The sequence below is a fragment of the Pelmatolapia mariae genome, linkage group LG16_19, assembly GCF_036321145.2.
Source record: "Pelmatolapia mariae isolate MD_Pm_ZW linkage group LG16_19, Pm_UMD_F_2, whole genome shotgun sequence".
Lineage (NCBI taxonomy): Eukaryota > Metazoa > Chordata > Actinopteri > Cichliformes > Cichlidae > Pelmatolapia > Pelmatolapia mariae.
The window spans coordinates 24,405,442-24,421,119 of record NC_086241.1 but is presented as its reverse complement, the minus strand read 5'-3'; the positions used below and the strand labels follow the sequence as shown (position 1 = coordinate 24,421,119).

At 38.3% G+C, this 15,678-nt stretch overlaps 1 protein-coding gene across 1 annotated transcript; it reads right to left on the bottom strand.

The window, feature by feature from the left end:
- Nucleotides 1-7,032: 7,032 nt before the first annotated feature.
- On the bottom strand, nt 7,033-15,183 carry LOC134644480 (solute carrier family 22 member 4-like). The gene is made up of 11 exons (XM_063497563.1): nt 14,974-15,183; nt 13,698-13,916; nt 11,954-12,057; nt 11,524-11,678; nt 11,211-11,382; nt 10,380-10,506; nt 10,200-10,300; nt 9,028-9,242; nt 8,136-8,318; nt 7,803-7,938; nt 7,033-7,135 (listed from the first exon to the last, which is right to left on the bottom strand). The coding sequence occupies exons 1-11, from the start codon at nt 15,181-15,183 to the stop codon at nt 7,033-7,035; spliced, it is 1,725 nt and encodes a 574-aa protein (XP_063353633.1).
- Between the last annotated feature and the right edge of the window lie 495 nt (nt 15,184-15,678).

The window sequence follows — 15,678 nt, the reverse complement described above, 5'->3', positions numbered from 1 at the left end:
CATAAGATGTTTGAGCAACAAAATAGATTTTTTTTCAACTTCAAGAAGTGGCTAAATTATATTTAGCTAATGCTAAGAGCTAGCATTAGCTAGCTCAACTGATTTCGTTTTTATGATCATTTTTATTTGTTTTCTAGGTAAACAAGTAGTTCTATAGAAATATATTACAATATTAAGTTCATAATTTAATTTTGGCTGGCTAGTTTTGTTTTTGTTCTGTATCAAGGAATTTCTTTATCAAATAGAAAGTAAAATGGTGGATGTATGACATATATCAGTTTAAAAGAAATTAACAGAAATAAAATAAGAAAAATGTTGCATGATATTTGATTAACATACACAATCTTCCTTTTTTAATGCTTAGTTAGTGGAATTTACTAAATCTGGACAGTTTATCTTCCAGCTTCAAAACCTGAATGCATTTTAAAAGATATTTGGCAAAATACAGCTTAAAATATTTAAAGATAAAATCCACAAGTAACACTTAATTACATTTACATTACATTACATTACAATTAAAACAACCACACATGCTCATATATGAATATATTCATTGTTCAGATAGTGTCTCAAAAATTCACAAAAATTAAATGTATGTACCGTTATGTATGTTAAATGTTTGATCAGCCATGAGAGCAGGAAATTAAAGCGCCTACAAACACATATTGCTGTTCATTTGATCATGCCTATGTCAAAATATTTTTTTAATAGCTTAATTCAAGTGTCTGATTTCATGTTGCACAAATCAAAAGAAAACAGATGGATTCTACTGTTGAGCTACACGAGTTAGCTTTCAGCAGGACTGTTTTACACAGTGCTGCTTTAAAGCCTCTGGAGTAACATAGTTATATATAACAAAAAGTTTTGGTTATAATTCAGTGTTGCCATGCCCTCACTCGGATTAATGAAATCTGCACAAGAACAGCACCTTAATGTGATTAGTAAGGCATGGGCATCATGTCATGCTGAGGCCAGTTTGAGCAACATATCTGTAACTGATGACATACACTAAAATACTACATTACATCTCATCTCTTTGACACGTTTTAATAAACTTCATTCTTTAATGCAGATGTATTCCTCTTAACATGAACAAGGGTTCAAATACCTCATTTTTATGCAGAGGAATTTTGCCCTACCTCTCTTAATATATGAAAAGTATTTGTTATCCTTTAACTTGCTGTATGTGTTTTCTTAATTATTCAGTTTTAATGAGTAACAACATTTGCATCCTGCGCTGGTTTAAGTCCATTTCCCATTGCAGTATTATGTTGTTGTCATGTTTGGGTGACATCAAATAATATCATGCTTACAACAAGTGTGTTTGCTGTTTTTATGTAATGTTTGCTTTTTTTAATTCAATATTATTCAACTGTTTTAATCAAGAGTCCACTCTGTTTGGTTTATGTGAGGGTGCTGCATGGGTACAGCACATAGGAGGCAGACTAGCTCAAATGCAAATGGATGGACTTTGGTGGGTTAAAGACTGTTCCATCTGAATGCACCTGCTCATTTGAATTTTCATACACTCATCCCTTGGCCAATGCCATTGTCGCAGTTCAAGTCCGGATGTTTGAAAACAGATAACTCAGTCTCTAAAGGTTTATTTTTTAAATTTAAATTTATTATTAAAACAACTCCCAAAATCCATCAACAACATGGAGAGAGTGGGTAATTTGGTAAATGGACAGGTTCATTATACAGTGGCTTGCAAAAGTATTCGGCCCCCTTGAACTTTTCCACATTTTGTCACATTACAGCCACAAACATGAATCAATTTTATTGGAATTCCACATGAAAGACCAATACAAAGTGGTGTACATGTGAGAAGTGGAACGAAAATCATACATGATTCCAAACATTTTTTACAAATAAATAACTGAAAAGTGGGGTGTGCGTAATTATTCAGCCCCCTGAGTCAATACTTTGTAGAACCACCTTTTGCTGCAATTACAGCTGCCAGTCTTTTAGGGTATGTCTCTACCAGCTTTGCACATCTAGAGACTGAAATCCTTGCCCATTCTTCTTTGCAAAACAGCTCCAGCTCAGTCAGATTAGATGGACAGCGTTTGTGAACAGCAGTTTTTAGATTCAGTTTCTTGTCACCTCGAGCAAATCAGAATCATTCACTCAACTTTCCTGGAGGTGGTCCCTTTTTTGTTGTGGATCTGATAATTGTTCCCCAAACAATAGAGGAAGGAGTGAGGTGTGTGTAAGGTGGGTGGAGAAGGATGGAGAGGAGGGATGGAGAGAGACTGAAGGGCTGGAGAAGAGGAAAGTGGAGCCAAGGAGGTTGAGCGAGATTAGGGTGAGAGGCAAGACTTTAACCAGCTCCCTCTGTGGAAAGAAGGAAACAAGGAGAGCACAGAGGAACAACACAAGAAAGACAACTCTGGAATGAATCAACATGTTAAAATTGACTAATAACAATGAAAAATAATTTATAGACGATTAAATTAGTGGACAGTCTGCTACAGTGTGAAAATGAGCATTTGGAATGACTTAATACTGATTTATTAAATCATACAGCATATGAACAGCATATATTAAATATATACACAGCCCTTTGAATTCATTCAGCGAACATGAAACAATACGTTACAATATAATTAGTGAGGGTTCTGTCCTGTTATGAATTAATGGACCCGGTGAAACCCATCTTTGCTATTTGGTGTCAAAATAAAAAATACAAATCATAAATGAATAAAACAGCAAACAGTTTAAGTGTAGTTGTCTGTCTTCAGTGGGAAAGAAAGGATTTAGAGCTGCAAGACAGAAAGACTAGCTGCTTTAGAGATGGAAAAATGTTGCTGGTTTTAGTGTTTTGATGCAATTTATTGACAATAAGTGCAAAATGCTGTCTGTTCCATCCTTTAGTTTCCCTTTCTTCAGAAATTCTGTATCTTTAAAGCATACGAAGGCTGGGACATCTGGGTGAAGGCATGCTGGCAGCTGAAATAGTGTTAGTTCATGGCCAGTCATGCCTACTGAGTTTTCTGGCATCCTAGTTGTGATAGGTAACCTGCCAACATGAGTCATGAGCCAGCGTACTCCGAGTGCCAATCCCACGCCCAACTGGGAGGGTTGTATTCCAAAACCCCCCCAAATTCTTTCCCAAATCAAATACAAGGATAATCAGAAAGAGTATAAGAGAAGGATAGTTGAAGTTGAACGATTCTGAAGAGAGGCAAGGTTGCCGTGGTTTGGACATGGGGAAGAGTGGATATATTGGACAAGATTTGTGCAAGAGAAGTGAAGGGGATGGTGCGACAGAAGAGGATGATAGGAATAGGGGGAGGTACATGATCTGCTGTGGGGACTCCTAAAGCGAGCAGCTGAAAGAAGAAGAGCTGGAAGGTCCTTGAGCAGATGGGAGAATAGCTCCTCCAAACATTTTCAAACTCTGAGCACTCTGACCGGAGCTGGGTTCTTAGTTCTTTAACAAAAACCCAACAACATCACTTTTCCTTTATTTTTAAGCTGCTTTGCCAAAGCAAGTCATCAGAACTTCATCTAACCTCGACCTTTGTGTTGTCTCAAAACTATACATTGATGTGTGCTTTATGACTAAACATCTCTACTTTGGTCTCGTCAATCCACAGGACATTATTCCAGGGGTCTAAGAAGTAGCTTTCTATTGGAAACCCTTCCAAACAAGTCATACTCTGTCTTTTTCTGCTTTGAATCTCATGACTTTAATATTTCAAATTCTGACTGAGGACTGTGAAGTATTGCAACAATGTTTTGGGAGCAAACTGCCAAAACTTCTGTTGTTACAGGGGTTTTTACATTTGCTTATGATCAGTTAATCAAGTGTGTTTTGTTAGTTGCACCTGGCTGCTGCTTACACTCTTAACTCCTTTGGATCAGTTTAAGGGTTAGCTTGGTTTTTCACAGAACTGCAAAGAGTCCTGTGAAAACAGTTGCAGAGTTAAGACGGATCAGCTCAGCCTGGCAATAGAAAACTTAAGATATGGGTCCGATAATAGAGTGACATCTGCTTTTACTGACTTTTTTGCAGGGTGTTGTCACTTCCTCTGTGCTCATGTCAAAAATCTTGTGACATTATTTGGCTGGGGGGTAAATGGTAGGGCATAGCAGAGTTGAAAGCAAATTGGAAGTATGTAAATACTGGAATTTTATATTGGAGTTAAACAAGATGCATAATAATACAGTAGCACTAAATTTTCAGTGGTTATTAAATTTCATATAGATCTGATATTCAGTTAAATTGAATTTCTTTAATTTTTTTCAAAATTAAAGAAATTTATTGAATTTATTTTTATATTTATCTTACAGTGAGAAAGCACTTGTTTTTACTGACTGATGGCTTTAAAATGCATTTTGAGGTTTCCTGTAACTGAGAATCTTTGAAGTATGTTTGGAGGATTTGAAGGGCACCGCATTCAGAGAATCATCTGTGTATAGAGTGGTAGCCTTTGAAGGTGGAAACTGGAGCCACCATAGAGGAGCCCACAAGTGCAGTTCCTTGAAATTTGAGAAGGTTTTATCCAGTTTGAGGCTGGATTTTTTTTAAAAAAGTCAATGTTTTTTTTGCCAGGTAGCCCAGAAATTCAGCTCTTACTGTGGTGATTGCAAAGGCAGGAAAGGACTCTTGTTACTCAATATAAAAAACACGTACACCATGTTAAAGGACAACATAAAAACAGCTGCCTTTATGATTTACATATTAAAGGACAAACGTATTTATCCAAAAGCATTTTGGATAAATAAACATAAGATCATTTTGCTCTTATGTTTTGAAGGACATTAGTTAAAAAGTTTCAAACACACAGAAACCTGGATAAACAGATGTGAAACTCCTAAATTAATCATTATGTGAAACTGTCTGAAGTGGTCATTGATCTGAGTCGTCATGGAGTCTTTATTCGTGGGTTAAACATTATTTAAGAGGAACAGGTTTCCACACAAAGTTTGATAAAGAACCTTGAAACTGAATAAGTTAACAAAAATACAAAAACATGTAGAACAAGTTAAAACCAAAGAAAACAGGTGAATTTATGTTTCACATATTGAAAGAGGAAGGATAAAGTCCTGTTTTATAGTCAAAACAATTTGAATCCTTAATTTTCTCCTTTGTCCCTTATGTTTTGAAGGACAATACAAAGTTTCAAACACACAGAAACATGTGAGAACAATGAAGAACAAACTTCTGAATTAACCATTTTGTGAAACTGTGTGAACGTTCATTGATTTGAGTTGCTGTGGAGTCGTTACATAAGAAGCTGAAGTGACTGCTGTTACTCATTAAAACTGAATAAGTAACAAAACACGTGCAGCAGGTGCTTTCACGATTCACTTATTACATATTAAGAGAGGAAGGGTAAAGTCTCGAGTCTCTGTGTTGTTGATTTGTGGTGTTGTGGAGTTTCTATGATACCAGGAACATGTTTCTATTAAAGAATACATGCGGGTTATTTCAATTTGGTGGCTGTGGCTGCAACTGAGGACAGATGGAGCTGTGCTATAGTACAGTTCATATCATCAGTTACAGATATGTTATAGTTTAGAAGCTGATGCTGCTCAGTTTGGCCTTACAGTTGACTTGAATGACAGTTCTGATCTATGCAGAGCCTAAAGTAATATAACTAAACACCTGTGTTTAATATGAAGTGTCAAAACTGCTGTGCAAAAGCTCTATTCTTTGTACTTTGTTTTGCCAAAACATAAGAAAGAGGAGTGAAGATGATTCATTTAAATTACTACACAAATGTTACAGTTTAAAATTCCCATTTGGGATCACTTATTTGGAATTACCAAGCCTGAACCATTCAAATAAGACAGGATGGGTCCTTGCTGTCACGTTGTTTACTCCAAATTCTAGCCCAATCTTCTAAATGTTTTGGGATTCAGAAGATACGTCTTCCAACCTTCTGCTGTCCAATTTTAAATCTGTGCAAACTGTTGCCTCAGTTTCCTGTTCAGCTCACAAGAATGGAACTTGTTCAGGTTTTCTGCTGCTGTAGTCCATCTGCTTCAAGGTTCAATGTGACTTTTGTGCACACCCCTGTTGTAACAAGTGATTTACTGTTGCCTTCCTATCAGCCCAAAGCAGCCTGGTTATTCTTCTCTGACGTCTGGCAACAACACGGTATTTTCACACAGAGAACTGCTGCTGACTGGATATTTTCTCGGTTTTGGACCATTTTCTAGAAGCCCAAGAGATAGTGGTGCAGGAAAATCCCAGTAAATCAGCAATTACTGTTCAATTCAGTTTAATTTAAATAGCAGCCAACTCAAAGGCCTTTATGTTGTAAGGCAGAGAACCTACAATAGAAATTTCTGAAATACTCAGACCAGCTAGTCTGGCACCAACAACATACCAGATTCAAAGTCACTTTAATCACCTTTCTTCCCCGTTCTGAAGCTCAGTCTGAATGTCAGAAGACCGTCTTGACCATGTATACATGCTTAAATGCACTGACTTAGTGTCTTATCACTGGATGATTAGATATTTGCATTAATGCACAATTGAACAGGTGTACCTAACAAAGTGGCCGGTGAGTGCATACCCAGTGGCTAATTGCTATTTGTGTCTGAGCAGTTTTAATGTCATTTTCTGATAATATGTCCTGCTGGACTGAACCAAAAAATTGCAATCTAGCAACAAAAATCTTTATCTGAAATGTATATTTTCTGATCTTTTTTCTTAATACATTCATATTCATATGACTGACAATAATGCTTATCTCAAAGGCACGGGTGTTTCAAACGATGGAGTGAAAAACGCTAAACTAGACCTTCATCGTGGTAAACTTTTCCCCCCCTTTGCTTTTAAAAGGTAAAAAAAATTACACTCATTGTGTATTAGCTCCCCTTGTTCTGTAATGTGGAGAGAGAAGCTGTTATATCGCTAGAGGTTCTACGGTTTCTCTCCCAGTCTTTGAAGATGATGGAGACAGAAAACAGCACAACCATCCTGTCAGAGTGGACTAAGGTCTAATGTTTCACATTCTGGTGTTGGTGGCAGCGTTGGTGAAGGCAGCTTCATTCATTTCTGTGTCTGAAGTCTTAAAAGCGCGTTGAACAGATGATCTCAGGCAGAGACCTTTGGTCTTTAGCTGATTTCATGTCATCTTTCTGGGGTGGCTTGAAGGCACACGGCCACCTGAATCTGGAAGCCAGATGAAAAGAGCTGCATCAGTACGGCTGATTCTTTGTTGCTTTTTTGCCTTCTTTTTTGTTTTATATGGAAAACACCAATATTTTCTACATATTGCTAGGTCCATATATATTTGGTCACTGACAAGTTCTATGTTTTTTACTGTTTTCTGAAACATATTCCAAATATAGTTATATAATGGACATGGACATAATGTATAAACTCTCAGCTTTCATTTACGGGTATCCACATTCAAATTGGGTGAAGGGTTTAAGGGTTTCAGCTCCTTAACATGTGCCACCCTCTTTTTAAAGGGACGAAAAGTAATTGGAGCCTTTGGCTCAAAGGCTAGTTCATGGGCAGGTGTAGGCAATTCCTTCATTATGTCATTATCAATTAAGTAGATAAAACACCCATCTGAGAAATTGCTAGAAAGACAGAAAGTGATAAACAGTGGTGGATGATCGCAGGATTGTGTTAAAATGCTTTAGTTCCTCACATTTGCAATGCTTTGTTCAGCCCATTGAATTAAAATTGAAAGTCTGCACTTCATCTGCATCTGAGTTGTTTCATTTACAAACTTATTGTGGTAATGTACAGAACATTAGCGCTTCAAATATACCCCTGAAAACAGAACACAACCCTCAGTAAGAGCAGTCATAAGGTTGGACAGACTTACCTCTGAATTGCTTGCATCTGATCGATGGTGTCAGGAAGCGGCTCTCTGAAGGTCTCCGGCAGAAAAAAGCAGAGCACGACACTGACAAGTGACAGAGAACCCACAAGCATCCACGGCAGGAACTCGTAGAACACAGCTGCAGAGAAGACCAGAGTAGATTATACAAGATTAGTGAAATCAGTCTTTGTCTGCTACAGACTGCATCACTAACCTGCAGGTCAGATTACTAAATTTAGAGACAAGTAGCTAAGCATTAAGGTTTTTTTTTTTTTTTAACTTATTTTCAACACACCAAGACTTCCCTTAAAGATAATCTGAACCCAAATATCTCACCCAGCTGCAGTAGGTATGGGGAAACAGAGGACCCCACTCTGGAGAGCATGGCACAGGATGACATCACTGTATTTCTGATGACTGTGGGAGAGAGCTCTCCAGTGAACATGCACAAAATGCCCGTGCCAACCAGAATGCCAAATTTACCCAGCAGCACCAGGAACAGGGTGAGAGCTGGATGGCCTGGAGGGAGGGGAAAGAGCGTAAGCTTTTGAGGATGGAAAAAAATTATTTAGAAACACTAACCAATAGTCAAACAGCATTCCCTCTCTTAAATGCCAGGCCAGATTTTCTATATATGTTATTTTCCAACAGCTGCATGCAGGTTGCAAGCATTTAAGGCATATTTTACACATATTTTATAAATGCCCATGCTATGCTATTGTTTGATCTGTGATTTTTGGTTTCTATATTGTTGCGCTATATTATGCATAATAAAGGTTTTGAAGCTATAAATTACATGTTATTGTCGTGAAGTGAAAGTCATAGTACACACACTTTTAGAAGGAGTACTAGGAGTATAAATGCACTATAAATTGGTCATTTTAGCCAGGTGGTTGGTGGTTGCTAGGCAAAATGTTGATGTCATAATACCTGATAGATAGATAGATAAGTACCTTTAAAGGCTTGCAGTGTACCCGTGTGTCAGTTTTGTGTATTATCTGATAAAGAGTGTTTTCGGCAGCACTACTGGCATATTGGCCCAGAGATGAACTTGTGACCTGTCCAGTCCTGCATCTCACCAAAAAGGCTCTTAAGAAAATCAAAGTTACTCGGGGGTTTGGCCAAGCAAACAATTATGTGTATTGTTTAGATGAATTAATAATTATATTCACAAAGAGAGTGAGAAAAGTGCAGTGGTGGAGTCCTAGATTATAGTGGTCTCACTCACTGTGCAGAGTGACCTGGATGAGGAAGAGTGCTAGCGCCCCCAGCAGGGAGAAGCTGATAAAAGACAGGCGGCGGGAAAGCCTGCATGCACTTAGCCAGCTGACAGTGTATGCTGGTAGCTCTACTGCTGACAGCAAGAAGTAATTCAGGAAGGGGTTGCCATAGAGCGTAGACATATTGAATGACAATCCAAAGTAGGTCACATTAGTAGAAAACCTGCAAACAACAAGAGAACAAATTAAAAAAAAGAGAGAAATGAAATCCTGTTAGCATCATTGAGACGCTGTAATGTCGATTATATCAATAAACCAGAACGTCAGTGACGTAGAAACTTGTCCAGCTCACAATCTATCGCAATTCACCGGTTATGATTATTAAAACAGCAAATGTGATGTGAACCTTGACAACAATTTGCATGAAGACCCATTAGATCAGGGACGTCAAACTCATTTTACATCGTGGGCCACATACAGCCACATTGATCTGAACTGAGCTGAACCAGGGAAGCACCTCTTTCGGTCAGTTCTGTACTAGTTCTGAAAAAACAGGAATTTTTCTCTGTTTTGATTGTTATTGTTTACCTATTACTTAATTACTTGGCTGTTGTATGAATGACAACAGGGGGTGTCTCAAAAATGTATGCCGTCCTTCACATTTTATAAAGTCATCCAATGGGCCAGATTGTAGTCTTTGCAGTGCCAGTTCTGGCCCCAAGGCCTTATGTTTGACACCCCGGAATTAAAGGATCATTATATGTAAGTTTAGTTCAATTCTGAACAATTCGGTAGGAGGAGGAGTGAGTCTTGTGAATTCTTGAGGGGCAGCTGGATGGATGATGGATGCTTCATTACAGGATAAGCAATAGCAGGGTCCGTCGGCTGGAATAGCTAAAAACTGCAAAAAAAATTAAGTTTTTCATGAGAATGGTACTAAAGGAAAGGTCACTGACTGTTCAAAGGGTTCAAAATACATCCTAATGATGTCAGCATGTCCAAAGAGATGTTGGCGGCCACAGAAGTCACTAGTAATGTCCTCCCTAGTAACCTTTAAAACATGGATTACTTCCTTTTAATGTTCTTGCTCTGGAATAATGAAACTATCAATTATGCTATACTGTAGTTAGCAAGAAATCAGTTCCTGAGAGCACCTGCAAAGGAGAAGGCTTCAACTCACCAGAGAAACCAAAGTATGAGTGTGACACTTCGAATGCTTTTGGTCTTTAGGAGGTCCAGGAAATTGAGGGTCTCAGCCTTCTTGCTATCAGACTGTTGAACCTACAGTGACAGAGAAATGTCATTGCAGTGGCCACAATAGTTTACAGTGTGGAACAAAGCTGATGTCAGAAGCCCTTACATTAGCAGAGACGAAGATAACAGGAGGAGCTTCCACTCCGTTCTCCAGAGCCGCTGACTTTAACAAGAGTTCTACTTCCTGCAAACGGCCTTTAGACACTAGCCAGCGAGGAGACTCTGGAATCAGCCTGGTGGACAGACAGACACAAATCTGGATTGTCTGCAGTTCATTAGTCAAGTCAACACTTACGTGGAAACATGTGTGTTATGTCAGGTCTTTGTAGTGAACAGAGAGCGGAGCCAGAAGACAAAGACTTTGGTTTACCAGTTTATCTATGTTCGCACCTTCACCTATGAAAATAAGGACTATGGTGTGACTAAAAGAATGGGTAAGAATGCAAACACACCAAACCCATTTTCTGAACTTTAAAGGGGTTGCCCCTTTAATGATCTAATACAGCAAAATCCAGTTTTGCAGAAATGAGCATCTAACATGGCCTTCTAGGCATGCCCAGCATGAAGGAGACCTAGAGAGATTACATATCTCTTTTGTCTCAGGTTCCCCCAACGAGGAAGCAAAAGGACATCTGGATAAGTGGAAGAAAGTGATGGATGGATGGACGGATGGATGGACGGATGGATGACGAACAGACACTAAGGTGCACATTTAGCTTAATGTTGGTGTTAAGCGTCAGTGTTGGACAATCGTACATGTTTTTGGTCAGAAAGAAAAATATGATAGGCAAGGAAAATGACCTAAAATACTTTTTACACTGAAGCGCATTTACACAAATTCCTCAACAATCTGTCTATAGCACACTCTCCATTAAGTCTAAACTCTGAAAATGTCACCAGCAAAAAAAATCTTGATAGTGTACTGAGGTCAATTTACCACCAGAGGGGGAGGCTGGCCAGTCCAGGCACGGCCATTAACAGCGACAGGTGTTTCCAGTTCCTGACCAAGTAGGCAGTAGCAGGAAGCAGCATCATACCAAATACATACATGAAAGGTAAACACATGCTGGAGTAGAGAACTCTAGGTGAGCCAACGAGGATCTCTGAACCTGTGGAGAAATTTCACAAGAGGGCAGAAGTTGTTGATTAAAAGGTTTACTTTATTTTTCAATGAGATTTGATTAAGAAAGCAGCAGTAGAGCATGCAGCCAGTGGAAAGTAGTATCCTGAAAAAAAGAGAACACACTTACCCAGTACAAACAAAACTACGTAGCTGGTGAGCTGACCCATGCCAACAATGAAGAAAAGCACAGTAAAGACGGTCCAGGACTGAGCAAATTTCAAAGCAAGGCTGAAGATACTAAGTGTGGCAATCGCACCAAAGAGAACAGGCTTCCTGCCAAACCTTTAGCACAAATACAACAAAAGTGCAATCAGCCACAACATGAGCATGTTCTTCTTTTTATTTATTTATCTTTTTGGTTTTTTAAAAGGAATAAAGCATTAGCAGCTAGCATGACCACTATCCAAGAAAGCAACATATTTTATTTGGTACAGCGTGAGTTAGCTCACAGCTAACTAGCAGACATATTTTAATGAAAAACATTGCATTTATGCTAACTTTAGAGACTTTAGAGACTATAAGTTTAGAGAATTATTGAACTGAAACTGTAAATTTACCGGTCAGATAGCTGTCCAGAGAGGAAGCAGCCACAAAGTCCTCCCAGAAAGTAGATGAGAGAGGTCAGTGGCTGTTTCCACTGGTTGCTACACACAAGGTTAAACTAGAAGACAAGGAGGAAATATGGATATTCTGAAGCAGGCATAAAAACATAAAATATCGCACATGTACACACTGGAATATAAAACAAACATGGGACTGTAACCTGGAACTAGAAGGGGACTCAGCAAGCTCGCAGGCCACTGCTCTGTCTCACAGTTACACAGAGTTATCCAGATCTCCAGCAACATTAAAGAAGTTGCTCCATTGCCCATATTCACATCTTCACTACGTATCAGAGGTGAGAATCACAAAACAGACAGAAAGAAGGAAATACCTGGGCACTACTTTCTGTCTTCCATCTGGCCCTGTGCAGACTGTTAGCTTCATTAGCTTCCATGTTGCTTTGTTTTGATGGGTTTGTAACATCAGTTTTTCTCTGTCCTGATTTTACTCCTCAGGCTGTTTGATTTCTTATTCCTGTCATTGTTTGTATGACCACAAGTGGCATGAAGCTAAGATAAACTTTAGAGGATATCCTCAAGCAAAAGCTTCTCATAAATCACTGTGTGGTAAAGGATTCGATGTTGCCTTTACTGACTCATCATCTACATCGCCTAGTTGCCCTGATCTATGTCTCCTGCCTGTTTTCTTGGCTGACTGTTTGCCCGATGTTTTGCTTTTAGGTAACTCCTTTTATTGGCTGAAACTGTCTGTTTGAAGTCGTCTCTTTGGAACCATTATTTCTATCCTGGCTTTGTTCAAATCACTGTGTGGGCTTAACACACCACAAAAATAACATTCAAATATTGTAATTTACACGTAAATTTACTAAGCCATCCTGTTTATTTATTTATGTATGTTTGCCTTTATTTATTTATTCTATGTTCCATAGATGGAGTTGTTCCTCCTATCTTAGTGCAGTCATTTGAGGGAAGCCACCAACTGGCGGCTACTGTAACAAGCTCCAGCTGGTTTTACAAACAGAAGCTCCTCTGGCCAAATCATTATATCCAGTTATTATAGTTTCATATTTTCTAGTTTGTTTTCATGTTGATTTCATTTAGACTTTTCAATATTGTTTTTATTGTTCAAGCATGTTTAGTTTTAGGTTAGTTTTTTTTTCTTGGTTTCTGTCTCAGTTTTAGTCTTTTTAGTTATTATTGTATAGAGTGCATATGTGAAGGGCAAGATTTAGAAAAATTATTACAAATGTTTCAATAAAAACAGAGAACTGTTTGAAAACAGTCTTGAAGACATCCAGAGTCTCAATAAACATGGCCATGAGTACTGCATCAGGCAAGTTTTAAATAACAAACTAAGATAAAACTAAGATTTTTTTATTTTAGTTAATTTTCCAAATTCACAAAATCGTTTCAGTTTTAATGTTTTCTTTTAAATTGCTATTTTTTATTTTTATTTTAGTTAACTAAAATTTTTGTTTTTTTACCCTTCCAGTTTTAGTTTGTTGTTACATTTTAGTTAACCATTATAACCTCGGGCCAGATTGCATCCCAGCTAAATGTGCTCCAATATAAACACTAATATAAAATAGTGAGAGGGACACTTGACTTTAACAGTGAAAATGGGGGGGAAACGATTCTAAGTATGTGTTATATATATATATTTATTATTTAACCAGGAAGTCCTTTGTGATCCAGGGAGACTTGGATCTGGACAATATCATTAAGACAGTAACAGTACCTCAGTGACTACAGTCGACTCGTAGTGCTCTGTGCTGTAGATCCATCCATCTTTGCACTCCTCCTGCTTCAGGCTGGACAGCATGACCCCTGCGCTTGCTCCGAGTGCAGAATAGTTGTAGATCTGGCCTAGGTTGGGTCTGATTCCCAGCTCAGACAGGTTTTGCACCAGGTCCAGCTCATACCGGCTACAACTGCTTCTTTCCAGCTGCCCGGCCACCTGTTGAGCAGGAAACAATATATTTATTATTGCAAACTTGCACTGCTTTTCTGACAAAAGTGAGGATCACAGCTGGATCTAGAGCACCGATATAAAGTAAAGTTTCACACACACACACACACACACACACACACACATACATATATATATATATATGTATATGTGTATATATATATATATATATATATATATATATATATATATATATATATATATATATATATATATATATATATATATATATATACATACATATATAACATATATAACAATATGTATATATAACATATATAACAATATATATATTATTATATAACAATATATATTATTATATATTGTTTCCTGCTCAACAGGTGTGTGTGTGTTTAAACTGTTATTGTTAAATTGTTATGATTTTCTTTCCTCTACATTTATGCATCAGCACAATTTAAATTATTGTCTGGCGTGACATAACAGCAACAGCAGCCGCACACCTCTGCTGTAGTTTTTCATTGTTTTAGTGTGAGAGATCTGAACGCTCCGTCCGCCCATGTCTTATTGCTGATAACAGTTTTCATTGAGAACAGCTGAGAATGAAATCTTGCACGTGTAGCTTCTTAAATATCAGTTTCACTGTTTTGCGAACAATAGTTACTTTACCTCCTCTGTGCTGATATGTGTGTGGGAGTTGAAGAAAAATGAACAAACGTGAGAACAACATGTTACTGACAAAGTAACCGTCATGAGCTTGTGCAGTGCAAGAGACCAGCAGGGGTAAATGACTTGGATATCTTGTTGCAGATTTAGGTGAGCTGACTGTTTTAGTGCGAGGCTCTCTCACGCTTATATTACCAAAGTAATTCAACTACAGCTGCAAACAGCAGAGGAGCAGTGGGCGGAACAAAGGACTTTTGTCGTGTTTATTAGCAGCAACCATCAGACCCGCAACAACTGTGTTAACACAGGTAAATTCATCTGCACTGACAGAAATGACTCAGATGACTGTAAAGATTGTGCGTGAATGACTGATTGCTTTTGATTACTCTGTGAATTACATCCAGAATCATTCAGTTCTTACCTGCAGTGGGATGCTGGCCTGCATCCAGTCCTGGCTCAGGTTCCTGTGTGCTGGGATGTAACACTGGTGTGGGGGGCTAGCCAGCAGAAAGATGACAGACAGGATGTTGTACCCGGCAGGAAGACAGGTGACACACAGCAAGAAGAAGACTTTCATCTGAAACCGGCCCCACGTCCCCAGGAACGAGATGGATGCCTCATAATCCTGCATTTTACTGGCCTCTGTTGTGTTCTAGTCCCCTCTGCTTGTTACTTCTCAGCCTTTAGTGTATTGTCACTGAAGAAATTCAGAAAGAAATTCACAAATGAATAAAAAAAACATTAATACTGTCACGGTAATGTGCATACAAGTGGTATTAAAAAAAAATACCAATAAGGAAGCCAAATTGAAATATGTGCAAATCACTTGTGTTGCCTCAAAGAAAAGAAAAAACTTCAGCTACTGCTGCATTGAGTGCAATATATCGTGGCTGACTGGATAGAGTTATTGTCAGTGTAGTATCAGTGTCAGCTTCCCTCTGGAGGAGCTCTCTGTTGCTTCAAAACTTTTATCCCTGGCAAGAAAAAAGAACTCCACCTCTAACTCCTCTCATTCTCCTCCTTAAAAATCTGACTTCACACTGAAGCCACTCATGACAACTCATCATATCAGAGAGAGAGAGAAAGCAGGCAGCTGAGGAAGAGACAAAGTGTCTGTTTTACAGGG

Coding starts and splice junctions, on each gene's coding strand:
- LOC134644480 (XM_063497563.1), bottom strand. CDS start 15,183: ATGCAGGATTATGAGGCATCCATCTCGTTCCTGGGGACGTGGGGCCGG. Junction 11,383..11,523: donor CGTAGTTTTGTTTGTACTGG/GTAAGTGTGTTC, acceptor ATTTCTCCACAG/GTTCAGAGATCCTCGTTGGC. Junction 10,507..11,210: donor GCCAGCCTCCCCCTCTGGTG/GTAAATTGACCT, acceptor TCTGTCCACCAG/GCTGATTCCAGAGTCTCCTC.